We start from the raw sequence: 27,204 nt of genomic DNA on the forward strand, positions 1-27,204 counted from the left end.
AGGATAACAATCAGAAAACCGGAAGAAGGAGAGAGAGAGGGGTTCCGACGGCATTTCCTTGCTGCCCCGTCATCCTGCAGAGGACAGCGCTGGCTGGGGCGGCCGCAGCCAGGCAGGGGGCTGTGCCTCCCTCCCACTGCTGCCCTTCCTCGGGGGCTCAGCAGCGCACGGCCAGGACGGTAAGGGCCGCAGCAGAGAGCTGCAGCCCCCGTGGTGGACACCGAGAATCACCGTCGTGGTCCTCTGTGGTTGGAACTTGTGCCCCTACTACCTCAAGATAATTCTTACTCAAGAAAATGAATAAAACCCCACTTTAACACTCTACTACTCTTTGACACAAGTGAAGTAGGACATTCATTCCAATGAGATTTATAGCAATTCCTCTCAGTTTGAAACACTCCTTTGCTTGTTTTGTTCAAAGAAGACTGTGGTTTTCTTTAACTTCCCTTTAGCTAAGGGTGTCAGAAACAAATCGTTTTTGGGGTTCTTACTTCCCAAATTCTGACTCTTGCAGAAAACAACGTCCACCTGAAAGGTAGTCCCGACCAGTCCCCTGTGGGCTGCCCGTGGTGGCTGGCCGCTTCCCAGGCCATGTGTGCACCCTGCCGGGAGGAGTGACCCCAGAGAGGCCCTGGGAGGTAGGCTTGCCCTTCTCTGCCCTCATTATAGCTGTCATTTGTCACCAGTCAGGGCAAGCTCAATGCCAGACCCCTGTGGGTCAGTGCCACCCTCATTCCCTATCAGCTGACCCCCTCTCTCCTCCTTGGAACTGCTGAACCCCTGTGATCCCACGGTTGGCTGAGTGGACTGGACCTGCTTATCTTACGCTCCCGCCCGGCCGCAGGTGGCTCAGCGGCCCCTCATCTTTTTACTCTCCTGCTTGCTTCAGGGTTTAGTCCTGAGAAGGCCCTGGCTACAGGCTGGGGGGGCTCGTTTGCTTGCATCTTTCAGTACTCAGCAGAATTAGGCACCCCCGAAAGTTGGTTTATTTGACTGCCACTCAATATTTCATTCTAATGGATAACATGTTCTAACACTAGCACTAGAGATTAGAGGTGGAAAGGTCTGACGAAGGACCACCCTCTAACGCATTTTTAAGTGAAAAAAATTGTTCTTTTGAAAAAGAAGCCCTCCAACCGCACCTTCACGTTCAGCCCTGCTCTAACTGCCACTGGGGCACCTGTTGTGTGTCAGGCTCTGTGTCAGGAGGGAAACGCGGCAGAGATGCTACTGGCCCTCATGGAGCTCACCGTCCGCCAGGGAACCAGATGACATGGGTGTCTCTATACCAACACCCAACTTACTGTGGTCCAGATACTCAGAGCAGAAGCACTAAGTTTTCATAAGGTGAGCATTTTGGAGTTTAGACAGGTTTCTCAGAGGCAGTGGTGAGGACCCCAGAGATGAGGAGAGAGACTCACCGAGATTCAGATTCTCTCATACTGAATACATTTCACTACTTATCCGCTATGACTGCGAGGGTCTGTGTGCCATCTCTTTTGGGCCGACGGATATTTCAGAGGACATGAATGGAATCCACACGACGGGTCTCACGTATTATAAACGTACGAAGTGGTACCATATCTCGAGTGGGCAAGAGTCTCCAAAGCACCTGCACTGTAACATGTCCCCTGGGCAGGGATGGAAGACATTACATACGTGGTTATGAGCATAACATGCCCCTTCTTTCACATCGAGTCCACCCTCCAGGGAAATCCAACACTGGGATTCCCTGTTTAAAATCCTGTATTATTCCTTAATGCCTACAGCACGGAAGCAGAGGTCCATGTCCTGCTGAGGATCACTGGGAAGCCTCCCTACTTCTTCCCCACATGAGGCCCCTGCCCCAGCAGTCACTCTCTGCTCCAACCTCACCCACCTGTGCTTCCCCAGATCTGAGGCTTTTCACCAGGCCACATCTTTACAAAGAGCACTGCCCCCCACCCTCCCACACTGGCAATCCTTCAGCAGCATCGGAAGATTTGATTACAGTTGGCAAGAACTGCCCCTGAGCCTGGCTCCACACTGGGCTCTGCACCACGTGCAGGCAGGAATCGCTTGCCTTACCTACCTCCGTAGTTCAAGAACCTAGCCCAGTAGTTAGACTAGGCAGAGCGGACAGCTGATAACTGCTGGCTGACTACAAGGAAGGAAAGACGTGACTGGAAGTGAGGAAGTCAACATTTGTGAAGTCCATGTTTGTCCTCCTTTTGTTAAATGCCAGCATTGGCTCAGTTAGTCCTGTTTAACTTCCTTGTCCGATTTCACCTGTGCGTCCCATTAAGCATAAACCGAAGGGACACCTTTTAAGCTTGGGGAGGGCTCAAGAGAGACAAACTTGGGAAGCTTTTTTCCCTTTCGATTTAAAACAAAAAAAATGAGGCCAATATGACAAAATTTCATTATTTGTTAATTTTGCGCATGGGTGTAATATGAAAATCCTTGGTTAAGAAGAAAAAGATAAAAAGAGACAGAAACGCAGTAATGCATACACTTATTTTTAAGATACTAGTAGGGTTTGGGGTGGCATCTGCAAGGGGTGATGAACTGGCAAAGGTGCTTGTTGAAAAATAGTAGGAGTGGATCGTGAAGAACTAAAAATCCAGAAACTTAATAGCGATAGTAGAAAAGGTGGCAAACATTTCTATGGCCGTATGTTAGAGTCTTACTAGACTTAATGGGGGATGCACATTCTTTCTTATAATATTCTTTGTTTTCAAAATAGATGGACTACATTTCCTATCTTTAATAACTCTCACTAAAATTCCTGAAGTATTTGCTCACATCAGAAAAAACTCAAATAATCATTTCTCTTTTCCTTGGTTTAGAAAATTACTAAGTTTCTTAAATGCATTTAAATCACATGACTGATGTTTAAATAAAGTACAGCACATCTAATTGAAAAATTAAGCATAAAAAGGTTTTGTTAATTCAAACTATCTTAATGTTACTAACAAATAATTTTTTAAAAAAATAAATTTATTTATTTAGGTATTTTTGCCCGCATTGGGTCCTCGTCGCTGCGCGTGGGCTTTCTCCAGTTGCCATGAGCGGGGGTCACCCCTTGTCGTGGTGCGCGGGGCCTCTCCCTGGGGGGGCCCCTCCCGCCGTGGAGTATGGGCTCCAGAGCGCAGCCTCAGCAGTTGTGGCGAACGGGCCCAGCTGCTCTATGGTACGTGAGATCCTCCCGGACCAGGGCCCGAACCCGCGTCCCCTGCATTGGCAGGCGGATTCCCAACCACTGTGCCACCAGGGAAGCCCCAAATAATATTTTAGACAGTGTCTAGCCTCCAACTAACCAAGAGATTATATGTAACTATACACTTGTAAACGTTACTGTAAATGTCTTGAGCTAAGAACAACATCCTTCTTCTCTTTTACAGTCTCTTGAGCACCTACCACAAAAACTACTGAGGGTCTACGGAGATAATGTTGAGGGGGACCTCCGTGTCTTAATGCGGGGCAGTCTGTAAGGCCATTTCGGGATAATCAAGAAATAGAAAAGACAAGATTTAGAAAAGGCAATGAATAAGGAAGCATGTTAAAAACAACCTCTCACGTATTTACATCTTTTCATAACAGAGCCAAGAAGAAGTAAATGATATTTAGAACTGATACCGACATCGTGTTAACCTCGCTCTCGTCATTCTGGGAGGATCAAGGAGAATGATTCATTAAAAAAAAAAAACAACCCTAAAGACTTCAGTTACACACATTCACCTTGTTATCATTTTTTGACAGTTTTTTTCCCTCAAGTGTCAAAACTAAGAACTATTTCACCTTTAAATACTTTCTATCGTCAACGGCTGCTCTGTTGTGAGGGATGTGACCTGGGTTCTCAAGGAAACAGTAATATAACAGAACTTTCTTTTCAACTGAATTTGAGAGTATTAGTTTATTTTTTAATCTGTTATTATAAATGCCTTACAAATGCTGAGTTACTCGGCTTTATTTTTGTTTTGTTTTTTTTTTTTTTTTTTTTTTTTTTTTACTCGGCTTTATTTTCTAATCGTGGGGCTAACAGTTTTTTGGAAATTCACTAATGGAGGTGGAAGAGAACTATAGGCTCCTTAATCCATCTCTCAACCCTAACGAGCTGCTCAAAGGATGAGTCTGAGCTGAGAAGTTAAGGGTGAGGGGTTGGGTCAGCTCGTCAGGCATATTCCATTGGTTTCTCTCACTTGTGGTGGCCTAACCCAGAGGTAGGTGCCAGTGGGGGCCCTGCCCAGAAGCCCCTCCTGAGTTCCAGAAAAAGTCAGGATACATACAGCTTTGCCACAGAGACCGAGTGCCTTGGGTCGGACTGGCTTTTGTTGGCTCTGGGAACAGGGGATGGGGAAAGTGCGTGGGGTGACTCGCTGTGAAACACTGACCTTGATTTGCTTTAATGAGAAGAAAGCAACATTTGCAGTATGAAATTTAAAAGGGTTGTTACTGAAGTGCTCTCAACCTACTAGCTTAGGTTTTCAGAAACTTTCCAGTGTGAAATAATTACAAACTTCTAGAAAAATTTCAAGAAGAGCACAAAGAACCCAATTACTCTTCATCCACATTCACCAATCATTACTTTGCCACAGTTGCTTTCTGTCTACACACACACACACACACACACACACACACACACACTCCCATTTATTTTTCCTGAGCCACCTGAGATTAAGCTGCGTACATCCTGTCCCTTTAGATCATCCTATTTCCTTGTTTCCTCTAATCTACAATACATACAATATAATTTCAGAATTGCTGTACTCATACCACCAAGAAAGATAAACCCATGAAGAGTTTGAGGTTTGCAGTTCTTTTCTTTTTTCTAAGAGGGCATATTATGTTCAAAAGTTACCGAAATTAATTTTCCCTCTCCCTTTTGATTATATTATTCACTTAAGATACAGCTGGAACATTTATTTCAGTTTCTTTTTAGCTTTATGATTGTCCCCATTGCTGATCTGCTTTTTCAGTATGTAAAACATTAACTTGGTTCCTAAGTGAAAACCATACAAACAGAGAAGCTCCCTGTCCTTCTGCCTCCTTCTCTCCCAGCCTGCGTAGTGAACCAACTTCAGTAAACATGAAATATCACAGATTTAAAAATAAGCGATCACAATGCATTTTTTTTTCAAATTATGCCTTCCTCAAACTCATAAGAACCACAGTAGCCAATAAAGGGCCCAAGTATCTATCACTGGTTTACCTGATACCAGGTGGTTTACCTGATACCAAAATCTTCGTACTTATATGCTTGATTTCTTTCAAGTCTCGTTCACCAAAACTGCTTGGAGTGTGAAGCATGGGTTTAGGGTAAGTACCAGGTGTTACTGATTACCTGCTCCTCCGAAACCTCTAGAGGAGGGGACGCTTGTTGCTCAGACTGCCGACCATCCTGATAGTTTACGTTTCGTCGCTGACGTAGAGGAGGGAAAAGACGGTTCCAGTTGATCATTCCTCCCTAAAAAGAGATCAATGCACAGCGATCAGACAGGGGAGGAGCAGAAACATGGTAACGCACTAAAGAGCTTTCTCTTGCAATGCAGTCACAGCTGCAGACTGGAAATAAAATGTCCGATGGACCTGCTGTGTGCAAGCTGAATCAACAGGCTGAAATCGGCAGCCTGCAGTAGGTGCACAGACAGAAAAGAAGGTAGCAGGTACTGACAAAGGGATTTGTGCAATTTGACTCCAGAAGGCAGTGGAAGACACGTGCAGTCACTCCTAACCTCAGCCCCGTGGTGTCCCCACCGACACTGTCCCAACTCCGCTGGACTCGGGAAGACGCGAGTGGAGGCTAATTCAGGACAGGCAACCAGAAACCTGGAGCTTCCTTCAGCAGCTCTTTAAGATGTTGCTTCTCCCCCTTTCTCCTCCAGCTCCTCTTCTCCCTGTTCTTGTTCTTTTTTAAAATTTGAGTAAATTCTGAGCAAGGTCCACGGAGAGAGACTGCAGGTGGAGATAAAACCCAGGTTGGGGGACAGGCTCGGGAATGTGAAGGTAAACCTTACACAGGGACAAGAGGTTCACACCTGTCCTCTGGGTGGCTTTATGGATAACTTCACATTGGTGGCGATGTCATTTCTTGCCTTTTCTATGTCATCAATGAAAAACAGCCACTATGTGGCTAGACAGGCAGCCTCCTCCACCGCATGCACCGCTTTTTAAAAGCACTGCACGATGCTTTTAAAAACTTGACGTTTTTTACCTATATGCTACCTTTTAAATTTATCAACTTAAATCTGTTTCTGGACGTCTTCTAGTTCTGGAAGATTTAGAGACTAAGAAAACCTAAAATTTTTCCTATTATAATACAGGAAAATTATAATACCTAAACATGCTAGATAAAATTTAAAAATATTTCATATGCATAGCTGAACATAAAGGGAAGACGGAGGCCCCAAGGTGCCAGAAACAAGCTCTGGAAAACCAGGGCAGTAAAGAAGAGATGATATGGTGCGAGGGGGAGCACATCCTGCTAATCCAGAGCTACTTGGGTTTGTTTTTTTTTTTTTTGCGGTACGCGGGCCTCTCACTGTTGTGGCCTCTCCCGTTGCGGAGCACAGGCTCCGGACACGCAGGCCCAGCGGCCATGGCTCACGAGCCCAGCCGCTCCGCGGCATGCGGGATCCTCCCGGACCGGGGCACGAACCCGCGTCCCCTGCATCGGCAGGCGGACTCTCAACCACTGCGCCACCAGGGAAGCCCGCTACTTGGGTTTTATCACCTATTTGGGTTCAGGCGAGGAGGCCTTGGGTCTGAAAGAGGCAGTGACTTTAAGCTCACTACCTCCTTAAAGGCACAACCTCAAATGGCAGCACCCCCAGTGAGAGAGGATGAGAAAAAAACCAACCAAAGAGCAGATTTTCCTGGGGGAGGGAGCAGAAATCTCGGTCTGCCTGAGAGGTGAGAACTGCAGGGAAATTTGGGGTTCAAGTTACACCACACATCTGCTCTAAGAACCCATCGAAAAGTACATAAAATTCGTTCTGGGATTGGAGATGGATACACCTAAGGAGCCAAGCAGAGGCAAATCTAAAGTTATTCTGGAGAGACACTCTCTCATCCTGGAATTAGATGAATTAGATGGGATTCACAGATACAGCTCCAGTGGGGGAAGCCTCGGACCCCAAACTACAAAACCCATGAGGAAAACACCCATCATGAGCAGGAGTCAGTGTGTACAATAAATAGGAGGATTAGATCCCCAAGGACTCAAATTTACAACATTCTGAGAAAAGCTATAAAATTAGAAGTTTTAAGATGACTGAGATACAGAAGGAGTTAAAAAAAAAGAATAGGACACTATAAAAAAAAAGATAGTTTTTTTAAAAAATAGGGAAACTAAAAATAGAGATATTATGCAAAACTGTTCTAGAGAGATACTGGTAGAAATAAATTCAAATATATTAATGATCACACTAAATATACATTGACAAACTCACAAGCCGAAAGGCTGAGACTGTCAGTTTTGAAATCTCTCCCATTCCCCCCAACCCAACAATAGACAAACTGAAAATATAAAGACATAGACAAGTTGATGTAAAGAGATGGAAAAAGAAATATTAAAGCAAACTGATGTTGCTATATTCATGTCAAATAAACAGACCTCAAGGGCAAAAGAGGCATTATTAGGGATAAAACCACTAAAATACATTGATATTATTTATATATAACATTACAGCATCAAAATACAGAAAGTAAAATTTAACAAATTTACAAGTGAAGTGGAAACATCTAGACATATATTTAATTTTTAGCATATACTGATAGATCAAGCAGACAGACAATTAATAACAATATAGAACATAAATAACAAGTTTGTCTAGATGGACATATATAGCCTGCACTCAATTTTTAGAGAATATACATTCTTTTCTGTTATAAGTAAATTATTTATTAAAAAAGTGACAGTGCACTAAGTCCTATATAAAGTATCTGCAAATACCAAAACATAAATATTATACAGACTATATTCTCTGACTACAACGCAACTAAAAATAAATATCAAAATTATAATTAATATAAAACAAACAAAAATGCACACACTTGAGATCAAAAATGAAAAATCATAATGGAAGTTAGAAGATATCTAAAAGTGAACAAAATTGAGACTACTACCAATCAAAGCTTGTGGGATATAATTAAGTAGTTGATGTAATTTTAAAATATTGAGCTTAAAGAAAATGAAGACTGAAAATTAAACAGTTAAATACAATTTAAGAAGTTAGAGAAGGTAACAATGGTCTAAAGAAATTGGTAAGAATGAAGTACAGAGCAAATGTTAATAAAGTGGGAAACAGAGACACAACAGAAGGAATCAATGAAAACCCAATGCTGACTGTTGAAAAAGTCAAATAAAATGAATAAACCTGATGCTTAGTGAAATGACAGAGAAAGAAGCACAAATTATATTAGGAATAACACAAGGAACATAATGACAGATATTAAATAAGAATACTTTATTTGTGCTAACAACTTTGATGAAATAGACAATTTTCTAGAAAAATATAACTTGCTAAAACTCAAGAAGGAATAGAAATTGGTAATCAGTTTGTTTTTATTGTTTTTTTTTTCTATACGCGGGTCTCTCACCGTTGTGGCCTCTCCCGTTGCGGAGCACAGGCTCCAGACGCACAGGCTCAGCGGCCATGGCTCACGGACCCAACCGCTCCGCGGCACGTGGGATCCTCCCGGACCGGGGCATGAACCCCTGTCCCCTGCATCGACAGGTGGACTCCCAACCACTGCGCCACCAGGGAAGCCCCGGTAATCAGTTTTAAAAATTGTTCAGGAACATCGACTAAAGCTGCACATACGTGGATGCCTCAGCAAATTCCATTCCTGGACAACATAAATGCAAACACACGCTCACCAAGGGCAGGGACCAGAACGTTCTCAGCAGTGTTGCTTGTAAACCTCAAAGACTGGAAACTACCCAAATGCCCATTAAGTAGAATGGATACATTATAGTATATTCACATGATGTAGTATTATATAGCAGTTCAAATGAACAAACTACAATTATATGCAACAATATGGCTAAATCTCTCAAATAAAATGTTAAATAAAATAAACACCAAAAAGTACATTTGTATGATTACGTTTATATAATGCTAACTTTTCTGTATGTTATACTTCAATAGAAAGTTACAAAAAGAAATAGAAAACCTGATTAGACGTTTAGCCATTAATGTAACTGAAATAATACTTAAAAATCTACCTACCAAAAATCTACAGGTGAAGTCTATGAAAATTTTGAGGGCCTGCCATCTTACACAAGTTGTTCTAGAGAACAGAAAAGAAGAAGAGCTCCCCACCTAATTTTTTGAGGCCATATAACGCTGTTTCCAAAAGTCAGAGAAGGCTATTATGAGAAAGAAGAATTATAAAACAATCTATTTTTCATTTATGGACAGATGCAATAATCCTAAATAAAAGATTAGCAAACTCAATCCAACAATGTTCAAAAAAGATCATCATCTTATCCATTATGATGTACTATATTAGGGTTTATCTCAGGAATCTTAGAAAATATAGTAATGTAATTCACACATTAACAGATTAAAGGAGGAAAACCAAATGCTCACATTCAACAGATATAAAAATAATTTAATAAAACTTGATGAAGAGACAAGAATGCCTATTATCACCACTTGCATTCAACATGAGTCATGGCATAATGAGGATGAAACCAACCACTTGTGAAAGAAAATGCAGAAGGATGGAAAGGGAGAATCTGTCATCACACATGATGACTGTCTACCTAGAAAATGAGAACCAATGAGTACAAAATAAAAAAAAACCAGTAACATTCCTTGCCTGTGATCACTGAGAAAATATAAGTGCAAAAAATTCCTATTTACAAAGAGAAATAAAAACCATTAGGTACTTAGGAATTAAATCTAACAAAAAATTTGCAAGATTTCTATGAAAAATGGTAAACTTGACTGAAGGATATCAGAAGACCTAAATAAGTGGAAAGACAGCACATTCCTGCCTGGAAGACTCAATACTGTCATCTTTTCACACTCTGCCAATTCCAGGCTGTAGCAGAGACTGCTTGTTGACTTTCAATATCCACATTCCCTTTCCTTTAAAAACAGGACTTTTTTTGGGGGGAGTGACGCACAGTTAGTACATTTCTCAGCTTCCCCCACGAGGACTCAGTTCTGCTATTGGTATGCAAGCAAAAAGGGCATCTGGGACCTCCAGAAGAGATCTCTTTTTATTTCTTTTAAATGAGTTAAATTAAAAAAAAATTATCTTATTGAAGTGTGGTTGATTTACAATGTTGTGTTAATTTCTGCTGTACAGTAAAGTGATTCAGTTATACATATATATATTCTTTTTCATATTCTTTTCCATTATGGTTTATTACAGGATATTGAATATAGTTCCCTGTGCTCTACAGTAGGACCTTGTTGTTTATCCATCTTATAAAATTAGTTTGCATCCGCTAATCTCAAACTCCCAATCCATCCTTCCCCCACCCCGTTCCAGAAGAAATCTTAAAGGGAGGGATGCACCCTTCCTCATTGTTTCCTCCTCCTTCCTGGAGCCCAGGCGGGCTGAGGACAGGGCAAGAGCCAGAGAAAAGGAGCCTCGGGGCGCAACTTCATGCAGGGGCCCCACCAGCTCCGGGGTATCAACCTCTGACTTCTTTTACACGAGACAGACTTCTGCCTTGCTTAGGTTTCTGTGATTTTGTTTTCTGTCATATGGAGCTAAACCTATTCCTAATGGGTATATATTCAAAATTCACACACACGCGCGTGCGCGCACGTGTGTGTGTGTGTGTGTGTGTGTGTGTGCTTTGGTTGAACGAGACAACCTCAAGGGTCAAGACTAGACCTGAATATTTTCAAGAAGTATAAGGGAGGGGTTTTTTTCCTACTAGTTATTAGGACTTACTGTTAGACTACAAGAATGAAAGTAGGACGGTATTAGCACATGATAGGTAAACAGGTCAAAGAAACAGGAGAGACAGTCAACAAATCAAAAGTAAACATGGGCACTTGGTATATGATGGAGGAAACATTGTAAGTCAGCAGGAAAAAGACACACCACTTAATGAACAGTACTAGGGCAAATGGTTATAGAGATGGAAAAAGAGAGGACCTCCCTGGTGGTCCAGTGGTTGGGACTCTGTACTTCCAATGCAGGGGGCATGGGTTCGATCCCTGATTGGGGAACTAGGATCCCACATGCTGTGTGGCATGGCCAAATAAATAAATTAATTTAAAAAAAGAGATAAAATTTGACCTTTACTTCATATCGTATACAAAAACAAATTTATTTTATAATAAACCCCACAGGGACTTCCCCAGCAGTCCAGTGGCTACGACTCCATTCTTCCAATGCAGGGGGTGCGGGTTCGATCCCTGGTCGGGGAACTAAGATCCCACACGCCGCGTCGTGCAGCCAAAAAATAAACAACAACAACAATGTGATTAAACCAGCCAAGATGACTAAATATAAAAATAAAATAAAATAAAATAAACCCCATAGATTAAAGATTTAAATCTGGAAAGCTAAACTGTTAAAAATTTTAGAAGAAACAAGAGGCATTCTTTATGTTGCTGGGACAGGAAAGGATTTCTAAAACAAAAATATAAAGGATCAATCATAAAAAAGGATTGCTAACAATTACTACAAACAAGAACTTTTGTATGATTAAAAAAAATAAAGCTAGAAGGCAAAGTACAGATTAAGAGAAAATGTTTGTAACATATAACTGACAAAACAGTATCCAGAATATGTAAAGAATCAATGAGAAAAAATAAATAATACAAGAGAAAAGCGGACGTATATGAATAAATGTATATGAATAAACAATTTACAGAAGAGGAAACCCTGAGTCAATAAACATAAGAAAAGATGTTCAACCCCACTAGCATTAGGAAATGCAAATTAAAACAGCAATAAGTAATTTCATACCTGTAAGACTGGCAAAAATAAAACGTCTAACAATGCCAAGGATACGGATGATGTGAAGGAAATAGGAACTCCATATATTGTTGATGAGAGTTTAAATGGGCACAAACATTTTAGAGGACAATGTGTCAAGATCTAGTAAAACTGAGGATGTTCTGATCTAGGAATTTCATCTACAGGGAGCTATGAGTGCCTAATGGGGCATTTATGAGGATATTCTGTGAAGCACTGATTATAATATTAAGTAAGCAAATGTAAAAAATTCAACTGTCCCTAAAGAGGGAAATAAATTATTAAGTAGTTCTATTATATATGTGCAGCTAGAATAAATGAACTAGATCTAATGGATAAATCTCAAAAATACAATGAACAAAGAAAGTTGTATAAGAATATGGATATACAATACCATTTACATAAATTAAAATATATTTAGAATAGTATGCTATTTAAACTATTTTACGGATAGTTTACATATACACACAGTTTACATACACATACAGCAATTAGTGGTGATTCTGCTTCCCAAGGGATATTTGGCAATGTCTGGAGGCATTTTTGGTTGTCTTGGGTTGGGGGTGGGAGGTTGGGGACATGATGGTGGTGCTGTTGGTATTCAGTGAGTAGAGGCCAGGGATGCTGCTAAACATCCTATAAGGCACAGGACAGACCCCGAGACAAAGGATGGCCTGGACCAAAATGCCCACAGTGTCCAGGCTGAGAAGCCTTGATATATACTCACAGGTGGTGAAGATACAAACACGCACCGGCAGTGGATACCATACAAAAGCATCAGACACGACACAACTGCTATGGAACGCAGGAATGGAAGAGGAATGAAACTTTGGCTGATTCTGTAACATTTTATTCTTCAAAGGGAGAGTGAAAGAGTAGGCAAAACGAAACAAAACTAAACCTCAAGCCGTGATAGTAAAAAAGTGCTTAAAAAGCAGAAAGTTACAGGAGCTCTAGGTTCTGGGATGTTTTGACACTAATCTGCTCTTTCTGTAGGTTCAGCCTGAGCCTCTGCAAACAGGAAACGCTTCCTTCACTTTGTCTTCTTCAAAAGCAATAACCACATATTCAAAAGAGGAAGAAGGAAACAGCTTGCATTTTGAACAGCCATTTTATGTTATTAGTTGCAAGGAGATTTTCAAATGAAGTAAAATTTCTTGTGAAAATTAATAAACAACTCATTTTCCAACTGAGAGCAGTAAACGTTTGTTAACGGTTCATCAAGTGGAAGTCACATGGAGTAGAACTCCACCTCTAAAGGCCTTGGCGGGTTTCTGAAGGGACGATCAGGTCAGGCAGTGTCTATACCAAGAAGCCTGGTCAGAAGAGCCCCCCAGGGTCCTCTGGGGGCACTTGCAGCTCCCAAGGGAGAGAGGAGCAAGGTGCACGTTCTGGTCCTTGCTCCCATGGAGCTCCTGATCTCCTCGGGGAAGGCATGACATCCAGAAAGGGAAAAGCCAGAAGCAGGCAAGATGGTCTGTAACCAGGAAGGAAGCCACGAGGCATCAGTTAACGGGCACGGCCAAAGCTCGGGGGTAGAACTACAAAGAGGATGGGGGCTCAGCGGAGTCTTAGAGGATGAGGATGATTTCAGTAATGGAGAGGAGAGCCAGGCATTTTTTTCAGCCTGTTCAAAGACAGGGGACTGAGAATAGGTTTATTCCTACTTCAAGGGCCAAAGCAACGCTAAGGAGAAATAACAGAGGAACGAAAAATAGAGGATGCTGAGTGACCGAGAACAGTCTCCAATGCCAAAATACCTCGGTTCAAATCCCAGCTCTGCCACTTATTATGTGAACTTAGGCTTCAGTTTTTGTTTTTTTTTTTAAACTTCTCTGAACCTCAGTTTTCTCATCTGTATTATGGGAATAATAACTACGTTCACCTCATAAGGATATGAGAAATAAATGAGTTAATATATGTAAAGCATTTAAAACAGAGCTTGAAAACTTCTAAAACCTTATTACATACACATTAGCTATTATTACTATCCAATATTTGCATTGTATCTTACAGTGGTATTTCTTGTCTTCCCAGCTAGCCTATAGCACCCTGGAGAGCTGCATTGGGGGTAAGATTTGCATGAAACTCCCCAGGTGGCCGGCACAGCTCTCAGCTCAGTGCAGCCTGAGCTGAATCCCCAGCAAAGAATGATTACAGAGCAGGCACAATGAATGTGATGGTTTAGGACAATTAAAATTCTTTCCAAAAGCATCCTCATCTTATTTTTAAAAGGTCAGTCACTGGGAAAAAAAAATGCATCCTTTATTCTCCATCTTTGGTGATCTGAAACCCTTTATCAGAGTGCTACGTTTTGAACTGTAAAGCAGGCGGGGCCACCTCCACGGCACTGTCTGTGGCTGCCTGCGGACCATGTCGGGAAGATTCTGGGGGAGGGTATGGGTTCATCAGGAAACAGTGACATGACTGCTTAGTGATACCTGCCTTGGGCACGGAGGAGGCGAGGTGGCACCTATACAGGAACTACTAACCCTGCTATAGACCATGGCTGTCCAGTATTTTCCACATCATGGCACACACAGAAAGATATATTTGTGTGACACACAGGACAGAGAAAGCTGCATGCAATCAGTCTGGCAGCTTCAGGCCCTTCCCAGCTGCCCCAAAGGCTGAGGGGATCAACACCTCATCAGGCCATCTGTGACCGTGACACAGTGTTCGGGAAGTTCTGCCACAGACCCTAAGGAAATACTTGTACATTTAACGTGAGCAATTTACACTGGGGACGGGCTATCATGGAGTTGAGACGCAGAGGAGACCAGATTGTTTCAGGTGCATCAGTTAAGGTAAAAATCAATGGAATTATTGTGTGTCAACTCAACTACCTGGTAGTACCCGAAGCCATGAAGCTAAAAAGAGAACTAAGACAATGTCTGTGCCTTCTCAAAGCTCCCAGTCTGGTATCCTAACCATTAAATTGCTTTTTCTTTTTCTTCCAGGTTACTCGTAACACCCTTTGCTTGATCAGTGGTGCCTCCTCCGCTGTCCGCCCGCCATGACCCCTGGCTGCACTGGGCCCTACCGTGCCCCTCCCGACACCTCTCTCTGACTTCTGTGGAATCACACTTTCTTGGTCTTTCAAGCCATCTGGTCACACCCTGAGCGCCCCTCAGAGACACCTTCTCCGGTTCATGTCCTTTATACGCTGGTGTCCCTTAAGGTTCTGTTAGGATTATTCCTCTTCTCTCTCCACGTCTGTCCCCAGGGTTTTAGTCTCCCTGCGTGTGGTGGAGACTCCTACCCGCTTTCCCCCTCCAGGTGCTGCCCCTCAGAGCCACATGACCAACTCTCCTGATGCTTCCCCTTAGGTGTTCCAGAGACATGTCAAATGGAGCGCATCCCAAACAACACTCATCGTCAACCCCGTACCTCTTCCTCTGTCCCCAGTCTTGGGGAATGACATCAATGTCCTTCCACAGCACAAGCCAGCTCACCAGGCTCTGGTAATTGTAACTCCTAAATACCTTTGGAGTCCATCCATTTCTCTCCATCCTGACTCTCACTGTCCTATTTTAGATCGCCATCAAGGGCGGGCATGGCTTCAGAGTGATTATCCTGAGATACAAAGCTCATCATGACAACCTAAGTGCCCATCATCGGATGAATGGATAAAGAAGATGTGGCACATATACACAATGGAATATTACTCGGCCATAAAACGAAACGAAATTGAGCTATTTGTAATGAGGTGGATGGACCTAGAGTCTGTCATACAGAGTGACGTAAGTCAGAAGGAGAAAGACAAATACCGTATGCTAACACATATATACGGAATTTAAGAAAAAAAATGTCATGAAGAATCTACTTAAAAACTCTTCAATGGTTCCCCGTTGTCTTTTCATTAATCTTAAAATACTTTTTTTCTTCATTAATAGCAATCGCAAAAATCACTACTTGGTAACATACTTTTATAAAAAAACGTTTTCCAAAACAGAAAAATAATTAATGAGAAGAATGTCATTATTTTCTATTTTTGTAAACTTCTTTTGTGTGACGTAACGAAATATAGCTGGATTCTCGTATCTGCTTCTGCAGTCAATTCTGTTACACGCTACTTTGGCTTCTGAGGTATATAAAAAAATCTAGCCACGTATAGATATATAGTTAGAAAAAAAATCGGAGTATATTGAGAGCCTTTTCAGATAAGCGTAGGTATTCTTCTTTGATACTACTCAAGTCCCTACTGGCTTTAGGATGCAATTCAGGTTTCTCACCAGGGCTCGCCAGGCTCCTGTTTACCGTTCCAATGGTTTTCCTCACCATTCCGGACTCACATTCTCGACTCCTGCCCAGAAGGCTTCTCTACTCCCCCGAGTCCGGGGTGAGCTGCTCCTCTCATGTACCCTCACATCTCACTGTACCTTTGCAAGGACAGCACTTGGTACATTACACTTCAGTGACATGCTCCCTGGTAGGAATCTCACAGCAGGTGATGAGCCCCATGAAGGCTGAGATTATTCATCTTCTCTCTGTAGGCCCAGCCTTGCCTGCCACCTGGCATATTCAAGTACATAAGAAGTATCTGCTGAATGACTAAATCGTGGACAAATACACAGCAAAGCATATTGCTGAGATAAGTTCTATGGGATTTTCTTCAGCAAAGACCTCACAGCTCGTTGTAACACAGGCCCTAGTGTCAGGATGGACAGGGTGGGAGGGGATGACGCAAGGAGGCTCAGAGAGCAGAGCACACCGCATGGCTGATATGGTCTTTAAGGGCACGAGGCACCTTCTCCCTCTAACACAGGAACCAGCAGTTTCAAAGGACCACTGCTGGGAGACTGCAGGCGGGGACTCCTCGCAGAAGGGGGCATCTGTAACGCACTGGACTGCTGCTGAGTGCCCCTTGGCGGCTACAGCTCGCCGTGTAACTATGGATATGCTTGGCTTCATTCCTTTATCTTTTACTTGCAGTGCACTGTACTGGGGCCAGGTAAAGAGCGCTGTGACACACAGAGAAATGACTAATTTCCTACGGCCCTGGAAGAGCTTAGCTGAGTTGACAAAACAAAGGCACATTAGAAAGTAAACAAGAGGCACTGAACACGCAGCCAAGGGCACTGAAGATGACCAAGGGCTACGGGAGAGGTATCTTGTTAGGCTAACAATAAGCACTACCAACACAGAGGAGAGAAACACCGGCAGCCTCTGCCGTCAGCAGCTGATAGCTTCATGGCAAAACCCGAAAACGAAGGAAAAGAAAGAAAAACAAAACAAACCCCATTACCACCACCACTCACGCAAATTAGCCATGCATTCATCACACGCATGAAAGATGGAGGGACAATCACAAGGCCGAGAATAAATCCTATCACATATGTGCAAAGCAATTCAAGGGTCACGCCGTAGGAATACGAACAGTAGAAGCACGCAGGAGAGGGAAGCTGGCCACGTCATGTGAAGTGCCACGTCCTCACGTTTGCACAGACGCCATGGAAACAGCCATTAGAGTACCCTTCTGGGCTGCCGGGCAGTGAGCCGTCTTAGTAGGTGTTGGGAGAAAATAATCAGCTAGAGGGAAACTAGATGGTGACTTGAACACAATCCCAGACTAGTTTTACAGCTCTCAGTTCCACTTTTTCTTTGTGGTTTATCGGCCAGCTTGGGGGGCTCAGACACTTTGTATTGTATTATCCTTCTCAGCAAAACACAAAGCAGTTTCTGCGCAGCGAGGTGAGGAAACAGGAGACGCTGCAGCTCTCTGCCATGGCTCCTCCTCGCTCTGGTCGCCAGGGCTCTGGGGACCACGGCACTGTCTGTCCGCCCCATCGCTGGGTTCGGAGGGCTGTGGCCACAGGTGCTGGTCTAGGGATTGAACCGAGGAGGCGGTGAGGAGGCATCCAGAGAGTCTACTATCAGGAATCTGTGCCACAGCCCAACACGCAACTCGAAGGCTCGGCCACTGCTGCTCCCTGCAAGGAACACTCCAACTGTGCGCGCCACCAGACGTGCATCCTGCGTCCTCTGTGTTGAGTGATGACTTGTCTCTTGAGAGGCTGGGGCCTCCCACCACAGCTGATCCTACTTCTCCCAAGACATGGGTATGGTTTTTACAACAGGCAGAGGAAAGGAGACTCTGGAGGAAGAGCAGCAGGCTTCAGATTCTCCCTGGCAACGGGCTCCCTGCCTCTGGGGGGCGAGGAAGGAGGGTGGTGTTGGGAACATGCTGAGCCAGACAGTGCTCATGTCTGCCATGTTTCCCGAAGGCTGCCTGACTCTCCTCTGAAGGGGACCTTCTCCTCCATGAACAGTCAGGATCAAAGGTGTCCCCACCTTTTGGGGGGAGGTTTGGTTTTGATTTTGGGAGAGAATGGGAACGCTCAGTCTCTTGTGAGGAGGAAGTGGTGGGGAGGGGCAGTGAGCTCCCCAGGTTGGGGACATCTGCTATAGGAAGATGACACCTCTCTCTTGCTTTAAGGCTTTTTTACTCTCTTAATTTCATTTACGTGCTTGTGAACACTGAACACAAGTTAGTAAGAACTGCACAGGATAAGATACAGCTTCCTTGAAAATATGAAGGAAAGAGCACCTTCTGGCACAGGGATGACCGATGTCTGCGTTACATCTTTTGTTTCCTCCCTTCTTTGTCGGCCAATTTTCTGGTCATTTCTTCTGCTCCTTAACCTTAGCTCTACGCAGCAATTACCAAATAAAAGTCAAAATTAAAATTAGTGCTGGTACTTGTTACCAGTAAATGTTTGGAGAGAAGAAGAGGTGAAACTTGTTATTAAAAATGAGACTGGGGATTACTCAGGATTTCCCCTCTCTTTTTACATCTCCTCCCTCAGAGTTGTCACTCATTTTCGCCCTTCAGCGATCACCTCTCACTCCCTTACTCGTCCTTCAACCAACACTGGGCCAGGGTGGACAGCATTGCCTGAAAGCCCGGGGACCCTTTTGGACTCAACTCTCTCCCCAATAAATCAAATCCGGCCAGTTCTCAAGTACCACTGATTTTTCCCTTCAAGGGGGTCTGTTTAAGTCTTTGTCGTCCCCCTCTGAGATTAAGCCAACAGCCTCTTAGATGACCTCACTGCCACTAATACAGGCCTTGGTTTATGGTGCTTCCCAGATACTGCATTTGTTACAAATGGAAGGTTTCTGGCAACGCTGCACTGAGCAGGTCTATTGGTGACATTTTTCTAACAGCATTTGCTCACTTTGTGTGTCTGTGTCACATTCTGGTAATTCTCGCAATACTTCAAGCTTCTTTATTTCTATTGCATTTGTTAGGGTGATCTGCGATCCGTGATCTCTGACGTTACTGCTGTAATTGTTTGGGGGTGACAGCAACACTGGGGGCTTATTTTAAGAAACTGCACAGCCACCTCAACCTTCAGCACCCACCGCCCTGATCACTCGGCGGCCGTCAGCACCGAGGCGAGACCCTCCACCAGCATAAAGATTATGACTCCTTGAAGGCTCAGAGGATGGTTAGCATTTTTTAGCAATAATGTATTTTTTGATTAAAGTATACACATTTTTAAAGATATAATGCTACTGCACACTTAATAGACTACAGTGTAGTGTAAACATAACTTTTACATGCACTGGGAAACCAAAAAATTCGTGGGACTCACTTCATCGCAATACTTGCTTTAATGCAGTGGTCTGGAACCAAACCTGCACTGTCTCCAAGGTGTGCCTGTATTATCTCCATCCAACCTGCACACCATGGCGGGTGAGTTGTGCATGAGTTACCCCGCCAAGGCCTTTCACAACACCACTGTCTCAACTGAAAATCTTACTGCATCACATCTAGATTATTCTGTCCTGTTTTGAACGTCCTCCAAAACCAGCCTCACCCTAACTACTTCTTACCTCTTCCCTGCATATTCCTTCCACTGACTGTGTCCCTCACTTATTCAGACCACATTTGCTCCAATCGTGTCTGTTACCTAAAATGCCCTCCCCTGTCCCCTACGACCATCTGCCACCCTACAGGTTTGTACAGAGCCCAGTTCTTGTTTTGTGCCTCTAACTGGCTTCTTTCTTGACAATCCAAATCCTTACTGGTCTCCCTGTCCGCTGAACTTCTACAGAACTAGGTCAAGTTGCCAATCTAAGAGAATGTAACACTGAGTCTAGGTTTCCTCATCTGTAAAACAGAAAACTGGACTAGATGGTCCTTAAACTAATAATTATTAGTTGCTTCTTCCTAATCAGTATATTACAGAATGTCTTGAAAGTCAAGCAGTTCTCTCTCAAAAAGAGACCTTCACTGTTGCAGCAGAAGCCCAGTGGCCTCCTGCCAGAGCTGTTGCAGGAGGGATGCCCAGACAGACACCGGTCTAGACACCCTCCATTTTATAACCTCCAGTACTGCTTCTGAGTGTTACCTGCACTGATCAAGGAGCTCTAACGAGCATCTCTAATGATCAAGGATCCTTGAGCAACCACCCCTACTAGACGGCAGCGATGGACAGTTTACGAATGAGGAATGTGGATTTGTGGAAATGAAGTGCTAACTCTCACAGTGGTCTCTCACAGCCCAAAGCCCACGTTCTGAACTATCACTGAAACCTTCACCTGCACCCCTCACCCCACCCTGGGAGTCCAGGCGCAACCAGGGTGCATACACCAACATCACTTAAAAAAGTATGATTTAAAAAAAATCTTGGTATCGCTAATCTGTGCTCTAATCTCGGACAGGGGATCATGACTCATGAGTCTGGAAATTCCTGTACTCCTGCTTTCTTCACAAAGCCACATCTGTCACCCACAGTGAAAGACTGCAGGGTCTGAAGCTGGGGTGGGTTCCATGAAATTCAAGACTTCTTGAGATGATCAGAAGGGTTCTTGCTGAGACACTCACAGGTGGTCCAGGGGTTGGTCTGTCCTGTGCTGGAATCGTATTCTGGTTTTTGCGGTACGCGGGCCCCTCACTGTTGTGGCCTCTCCTGTTGCGGAGCATAGGCTCCGGATGCGCAGGCCCAGCGGCCATGGCTCCCGGGCCCAGCCGCTCCGCGGCATGTGGGATCTTCCCGGACCGGGGCACGAACCCGTGTCCCCTGCATCGGCAGGCGGACTCTCAACCACTGCGCCACCAGGGGAGCCCCGTATCCTGGTTGTAAAACCCACAGGGATGACTTTTTTTGAGGAGGAAAAATTTACAAAATGATTATAGGGACAATTTTTCTAATATTCCCCTGTTTGACATTATGTCTGCTTCAAGGTACATCTCTAAATTCATTCATGGTTTTAAAAAGTGATTAATAAGTGAGAAAATAAAAAATTATGAAAAGAATTAGGATTGCTGATGACTTCAATCTCTCCAAAATACCAGGTATGTCATCATCGTTTACTTGTTTCCTTAAGTACCATGAGATTGTACCACACTCTCCTTTCTCATGAACACCAAGGCAGAATGGAAAATAGAAATGATTTTCTCGAGGTCACTTAATGAGTCAGCCTTGGAAAGGGATTAGAATTTATATTGATCCTATCTTTCTGTTCTGAATTTTGTCAAAAAGGTCAGTTATGACCAACTACAAGAGCACCAAATACATAACAGTAGTTTCTGCAAGGAGGTACAGATTGAGATAAACAGCTTAGCTTTAATTTCACTTGAAAATAGAGTTCTTGCACCTAATTTTCATTTAATTTGCAGATTTTTATCAACCAAGCACTAGTAACTTACTCCGCACCTGATACTATACACTTCATACTCACAAAAGAAAAAAGTCATAAAAGAACTAACTCTAACTGATTAGATTGCTTTGTTGACAAGGCAGCACAGCAACTTGAAAAGGATGGTTTTTAAATCAAATTGCACCAAAACGTGAAAGAGCAAAGCTAAAAAGGAAAAGTGCTGAGAAGCATGCCACATGCCCGTGTGCTGTCTTCAAGGCTGCTTGGGTTCATCTTGGCTGAGAACGTGCTCCCTTTGGATTCAAGGTGGACTCCTTTGCTACACACACACACACACACACACACACACACACACACACAGGTTTAGGTATACAGTTTTCAGGGCTCCACTCCAGACACACTTTCTTGACCCTCCATGGCTGGGCAAGGGGCTTCTCCTAGAAGAGGACTCGTGACATTTTGCTGTAACTGCCTCTTCCTACTCTCAGCTCAGGGAGAGGAAAGATTGTGCTGTCTTGTCTGCTCCCCAGAGCCTGGCTGAACACTAAATAAATCTTGTGGAAAGGATGCTCATGGAAACTAAGAGGTGAGTAAGCAGCTTCCTCAGAGACCAGATGCAGGGGCGCTGACGGACACTGGCTCCGTGGGATGGCACCCGCCAGGAGGAAGGACAATCAGACATGCTGCCACATGGACAAACCTCAAAAACATGAGGCCATGTGAAAGACACCCGTCACAAAGGACCCAAAAGTATATGATTAGATTCAATGTCCAGAATAGGCCAATCTAGAGAGTCAGAAGATAGATGTGTGGTTGCTCAGGGTGAGGTGGGTGTTAGGACTGGGGAGTGACTGCTAATGGGAAGAGTCTCTTTTTGAGGTAATACCAGTGTTCTAAAACTCAGCGTGGTGATGGTGGGATAACTCTGTGAGTACACTAAAATCCACTGAATTGTACTCTCTTTTTTGGCCACACCATGCAGCTTGCAGGATCTTAGTTCCCCGACCCGGGATCGAACCTAGGCCCTGGCAGTGACAGTGTGGAGTCCTAACCACTGGACCACCAGGGAATTCCCTGAGCTGTACTCTTTAAGGAGGTGAACTATATGGTATGTGAATTCGATCTCAATAAAGTTATTAAAAAACTTAAAAAAAAATGAGAACCTGAGAGCACTTTCAATACACTAAAAATATTTTACTAAATTAAAAATCCTTGATTAATAAAAGGAACTCACATGATTTGCAAGGGGGATGTGACTCATAATAATGTATATGTTAGATGTTACCTAACAACGATTGCTGGGGTAGATAAAGAGAAAATTTTCACAGTCACAAAATGTTTCTAAGTGAAGGTGAGAGAATACACCTCACCCTCGCTTAGAAACTTAGCTAACCATTCAACCAAATACTGAGAAAATAACTGAAATGCATGTGTGAATAATGGTGAGCTGCTGTAGGCATCAACATCTTCTCTCCTTGCAGGTCAAATAAGCTGCTCGTTACTGTTAACAGAGGTGATAATCAATCAGGAAACATGGGCAGCCGGAGGAAGTGAAGAGGTAATGAAAAAAATGAGCACCAAACGACTTCACTGCTTTGTTGACAAAATTCCCACTTGGCTTATACCAAGCATGATGCGTTCTTAGTGGGCTTCACCGTAATTCTACTTCTAGAGTAAATGGAGATTTCACAGAAATACCTTAGAAAGTCTTATCACCAAGTTTATGTTGTGGTATGTGATGGCATTATCACCACCAGCCAACAGAGAGAATAGGGGTCACACAAGTAACAGATGATCACATCTCAGAGAATACAGACTTCCCGGGAAACAGAGCTGCTTGGAAGGCTGCTGGCTGCGTAATCTTCTAGAGCAGGGGGTGGGCAAAATTCTTCTGTAAAAGGGCAGGTAGTGAATGTTTTAGGTTTTGAAGACCAATAGGCAAAATCAAAGATACTGTGTAGGTGCTTACAGAGCCACTAAAAATGTAAAAACCATTCTTAGCATCGGGTTTGGCCCATGGGCCATAGCTTACTGACCCTTGTTCTAAAGGTTACAAGTTTTAAAGAGTAGTAACTATCCAGTTAGCTCCTAAATCAGGACTCTCTCTCAAACTTCCTGAGAGCCCAAAAACAGATCCCCAATGCAATCAGAATAACTAATATTTGACAGATCTTTCTGGTATATCAAGTAATTTTGCATAAATTATTTTATCCTCATGACAACCCTATTAGATAGACTGTGCACAGGTCTCCCCGTCAACCCAGTGTTGATTCCTTAACTGCAAATTTCTTCCCCCTTTCATTTACATTCTGCTTTTCTATCGTGATGGCATCATGACCAGCAAAAAGGGGAATCCATGCTAAGAAGCTGCAGAGACTCCTGCAGCAACCCTGCTGTTCAAATGTTCATCATTACAGGGCATTTCAGTGACTGTTCTGGAGGTGTGAACGCACAGAGGCTCGCAGAGCTTGACTGTGGTCATGTAGTCTCATGCAGTGAGGACACGCTGCCTCACCACCAGAACTCAGAGAATCCTCACCATCTCCTGACTGGTCTTCTTCCTCCAGTATCAGCTTTCTCAAGGGTATTCATATCGTGGCCAAAGTAGTCTTATTTATTTATTTGGTCGCGTTGGCTCTTAGTTGCGGCAGGCGGGCTCCTTAGTTGTGGCATGCAAACTCTTAGTTGTGGCATGCATGTGGGATCTAGTTCCCTGACCAGGGATGGAACCTGGGTGCCACCAGGGGAGTCCCCAAAGTAATCTTTATTAAAGACAAATCTAACTTACTCTTCTGCCTAAAGCCTTCGCTGACTCACTACGTCTAGCAGGACGAAAGAAAAAACACTCCTCAGTGTAGCACAAGACCCTCGATGTCCTGGTCTCGGCTTTCTCCCCAGCCTCTCTTTCACTGCTTCCTCCTTAGGGGAGCCCTGAACTTAGGCAAATGCAATCACTTGTGTTCCCACAGCTGTCTCAAGCCCTTGCGCTTTTTCTCACACAGTTCTCTAGGCCTGAAATGCCTGCCTGAGTGCTGGTCTCTTCCAGATTCCCCTCAACCACACAGGGCTTTGCTGAGTCCCTCAGGGAGAACCAGGACTCTTTTGCTGGTGCAAACTCCAATAGAAACCTAGCACTTCGCATTGACTCATCTCTCTTCCCCCAGGGGCTGCAGGCTTCCTGAAGGCCAGGGCAGCGCCATTTTCTCCCTCAGGGCTGCACACTGCAGTGGAACCAAGAGAGGCGTAAATAAGTGGAGCACACAGCTCCTGTCCTTCAAGAATTCAAATGCTACTCGGTGAATGAATAAAGCACGAACCCATGAAAAGTTATGTAACGGTCCCAGCAGTGGAAAATGATCCGCAGCTGCTAGTACCAAAATGACTCGGCAACATCACCGACCATGGAGCCAGCACCCCTATTGGGGGCGGGGAGTGAACCTGAGAGCAAGAAGCTGGTGGGAGTAGACTCAATGTGTGACTGACATGCTGCCGCTACATCAATGTACAGAAGAGCGGGAAAGCTCTGCCGTGGGGGAGATGAGAGCTGGAAGAAAGGGACCGGGCGTTATTATGTCGTCCACTCAGCCCTCATCACAATGAGTCCGTAAGCCAATCAGCCGAAAGCTTCTGCGTAGTGACCACCGTGGAAGTGTCCAGAAAGGTCATGTCACTGGGCCTGATGATGAACTTCAGGACACTGTGCACGGACCCTGTAAGCTGCAGATGAAGCAAGGTCTGCAGAGCCATCACACTGCTCACTGCCCTTTAGAGCCATGGAGGCGTATTCGCTGCAGAGCACGTTACAACTGCTTCAGAAGTGCAACGCCAGAGTTCACTTTCAAGAACCAAGATGTGACTCCCGTGGCAATGTCCTAGGATGAGGCTGGCTGGCCAGGGCACAAGTGATGCTTGCCCTTCCTCTGCTTCCAAACCCTGCACTACTTCTTAACGTGGTGCGTGCGTTCCCGCTGAAACTCCTTTCAAGAGCGAGCCAACTCTTGCTGACTCTTGTGATCTTCTCCTCGTCATTGTCTCTGCCTGGCCTTTTTTGGGGGGTGGGAGGGTAGCCTCTGAATCTGTTGAGCACCCCCTCTCCCATTCTTCCTGAAACACTCCTCTCCCGGCTGCTGTGCCACTGAACTCTCCCGGATTCCTCCCCGCCCCCTGGAATTCCTTCTTCCTCCTCTCTGCTCTCCCTGAACATGGGTCTCGGGCTGTCTTTAGTGGTTTGTCCTCTCAGAGGATAGCTGTATAGTTTCCAGCCAGGACTACTCACCTGTATTCAGCTGGCCTCAGTACATTAAGAAATTCTGTAAATATTTATTATATACATATCGAGTCACTAATTCTCCAAATGTATGGGTGCCTACCACATGCCAGGCATTATTCACACATTAGAGACACAATGGAAAGGCCCCACCCCCACCCCAAGACACACCACGGGCACAGATGGGACGTGAGTCAATGGTGAGGGGCGGGAGTGGCGAGGTCAGGAAAGACGCCAGGGGCTCTAAGGACAGACAGAGGGTCAGTGCTGCCCGGGAGGCTGGAGAGGGCTTCCCAGAGGAGGGGATTTCAGAAAGTTTACTCAAGAGTGAGCAAGAGTTGGGCAAGCAGAGACCGTATGTGGGTGAGATGGGGTGCGGTGGGGAAGTCGGTTCAGGGGAAGTTTGTTGTTGGCAGAGGGAAGGGTAGATGAAGAGGCAAGAAGTGAGAAACAACACGGGGCTGAGATGAACTGTGAACAGTTCGGAGTGACTAGCCCGAGGCTGCTGGGGGCCGGGGGAAGGCAGGGGCTAAAAAGCAGGCGGGGGCCTTGTGTAGCCAGCGAAAACTGCCTTGTAGGCTCAGGAGGGCCTCTGAAGGACTTTGGTAGGAGTGAGGCAATCAGGTTTGCGTCTTCACAGAGCTCGCCCTGGGGGCTGGAGTGTGGGGCAGGGCCGGGAGAGGGAGGCAGTTGTGACAAGCTTTTATTAGGTGAGTGACATCGGCGGCCTGAACTAAGGCAGTGGGATGAAGAGAGAGGGAGTGGTGGGTTGACGGCGAGAAGGTAGACTCTCTGGGGTGCAGGTGAGGGAGGGGACACGAGGGACACGGATGCAGGAGGGAAGAGTCCAAGGGGAAGCCACAGTGTTCTGGTTTGGGCCTCTGGGTGGACGATGGTGCTTTCCATCCGGGAGGGAGTGAGACAGAGAAGCCAATTTAGCAAAGCAAGGGTAAATTTCCGGTGCCTGTGGGGCATTCAAGTGGAGATGCCCGGCAGGCAGTAGGATATTTAGGTCTGGAGCCCAGGAGAGAGGAGGTCTAGACCATAGGTCTAAGTCTGGGAGCCATGAGCTTAGCACAGAGGGGAGAGCCATGGACTGCGAGTGTGCAGGGGGAGAGATCAGCGGGCTGGACCTCAGGGGACAATGCCGGTTAGGAGCCCAGTGAGGAGCTGGCCATTATCCCGGCCAGGCATTCACAGAGCAGAGCGCTGGATTTCTAAAATCTCCTGTTGGTCTTTTCCTCCATGGTCTCTCCTTTCTCCACCCATCTCACATGCTGCAATGAGAGGAATTTCTCTGAGATACCTGTCCTACCTTTACAACTGACTAAACCACTTTTGACAGCCTCCAATGTCAAAATCCAACTCTGCCGTCGGGTTGAAAAACACCT

The 27,204-nt window shown here is 44.6% G+C and overlaps 1 protein-coding gene across 1 annotated transcript in view; it reads right to left on the minus strand.

The window, feature by feature from the left end:
- The window catches only part of UBAC2 (UBA domain containing 2), a 155,960-nt gene that overhangs the window by 4,979 nt on the left and 123,777 nt on the right, over nucleotides 1-27,204 (minus strand). Inside the window, exon 8 of the mRNA XM_022576852.3 lies at nucleotides 5,324-5,446. Within this exon, the coding sequence (XP_022432560.2) occupies nucleotides 5,324-5,446 (123 nt within the window). The remainder of the gene's footprint in view (nucleotides 1-5,323; nucleotides 5,447-27,204) is intronic.

The sequence above is a fragment of the Delphinapterus leucas genome, chromosome 18 (genome assembly GCF_059928025.1).
Source record: "Delphinapterus leucas isolate spDelLeu-1000000601 "Yukka" chromosome 18, BTC_Dleu_Yukka2, whole genome shotgun sequence".
NCBI classification, from domain to species: Eukaryota; Metazoa; Chordata; class Mammalia; order Artiodactyla; family Monodontidae; genus Delphinapterus; species Delphinapterus leucas.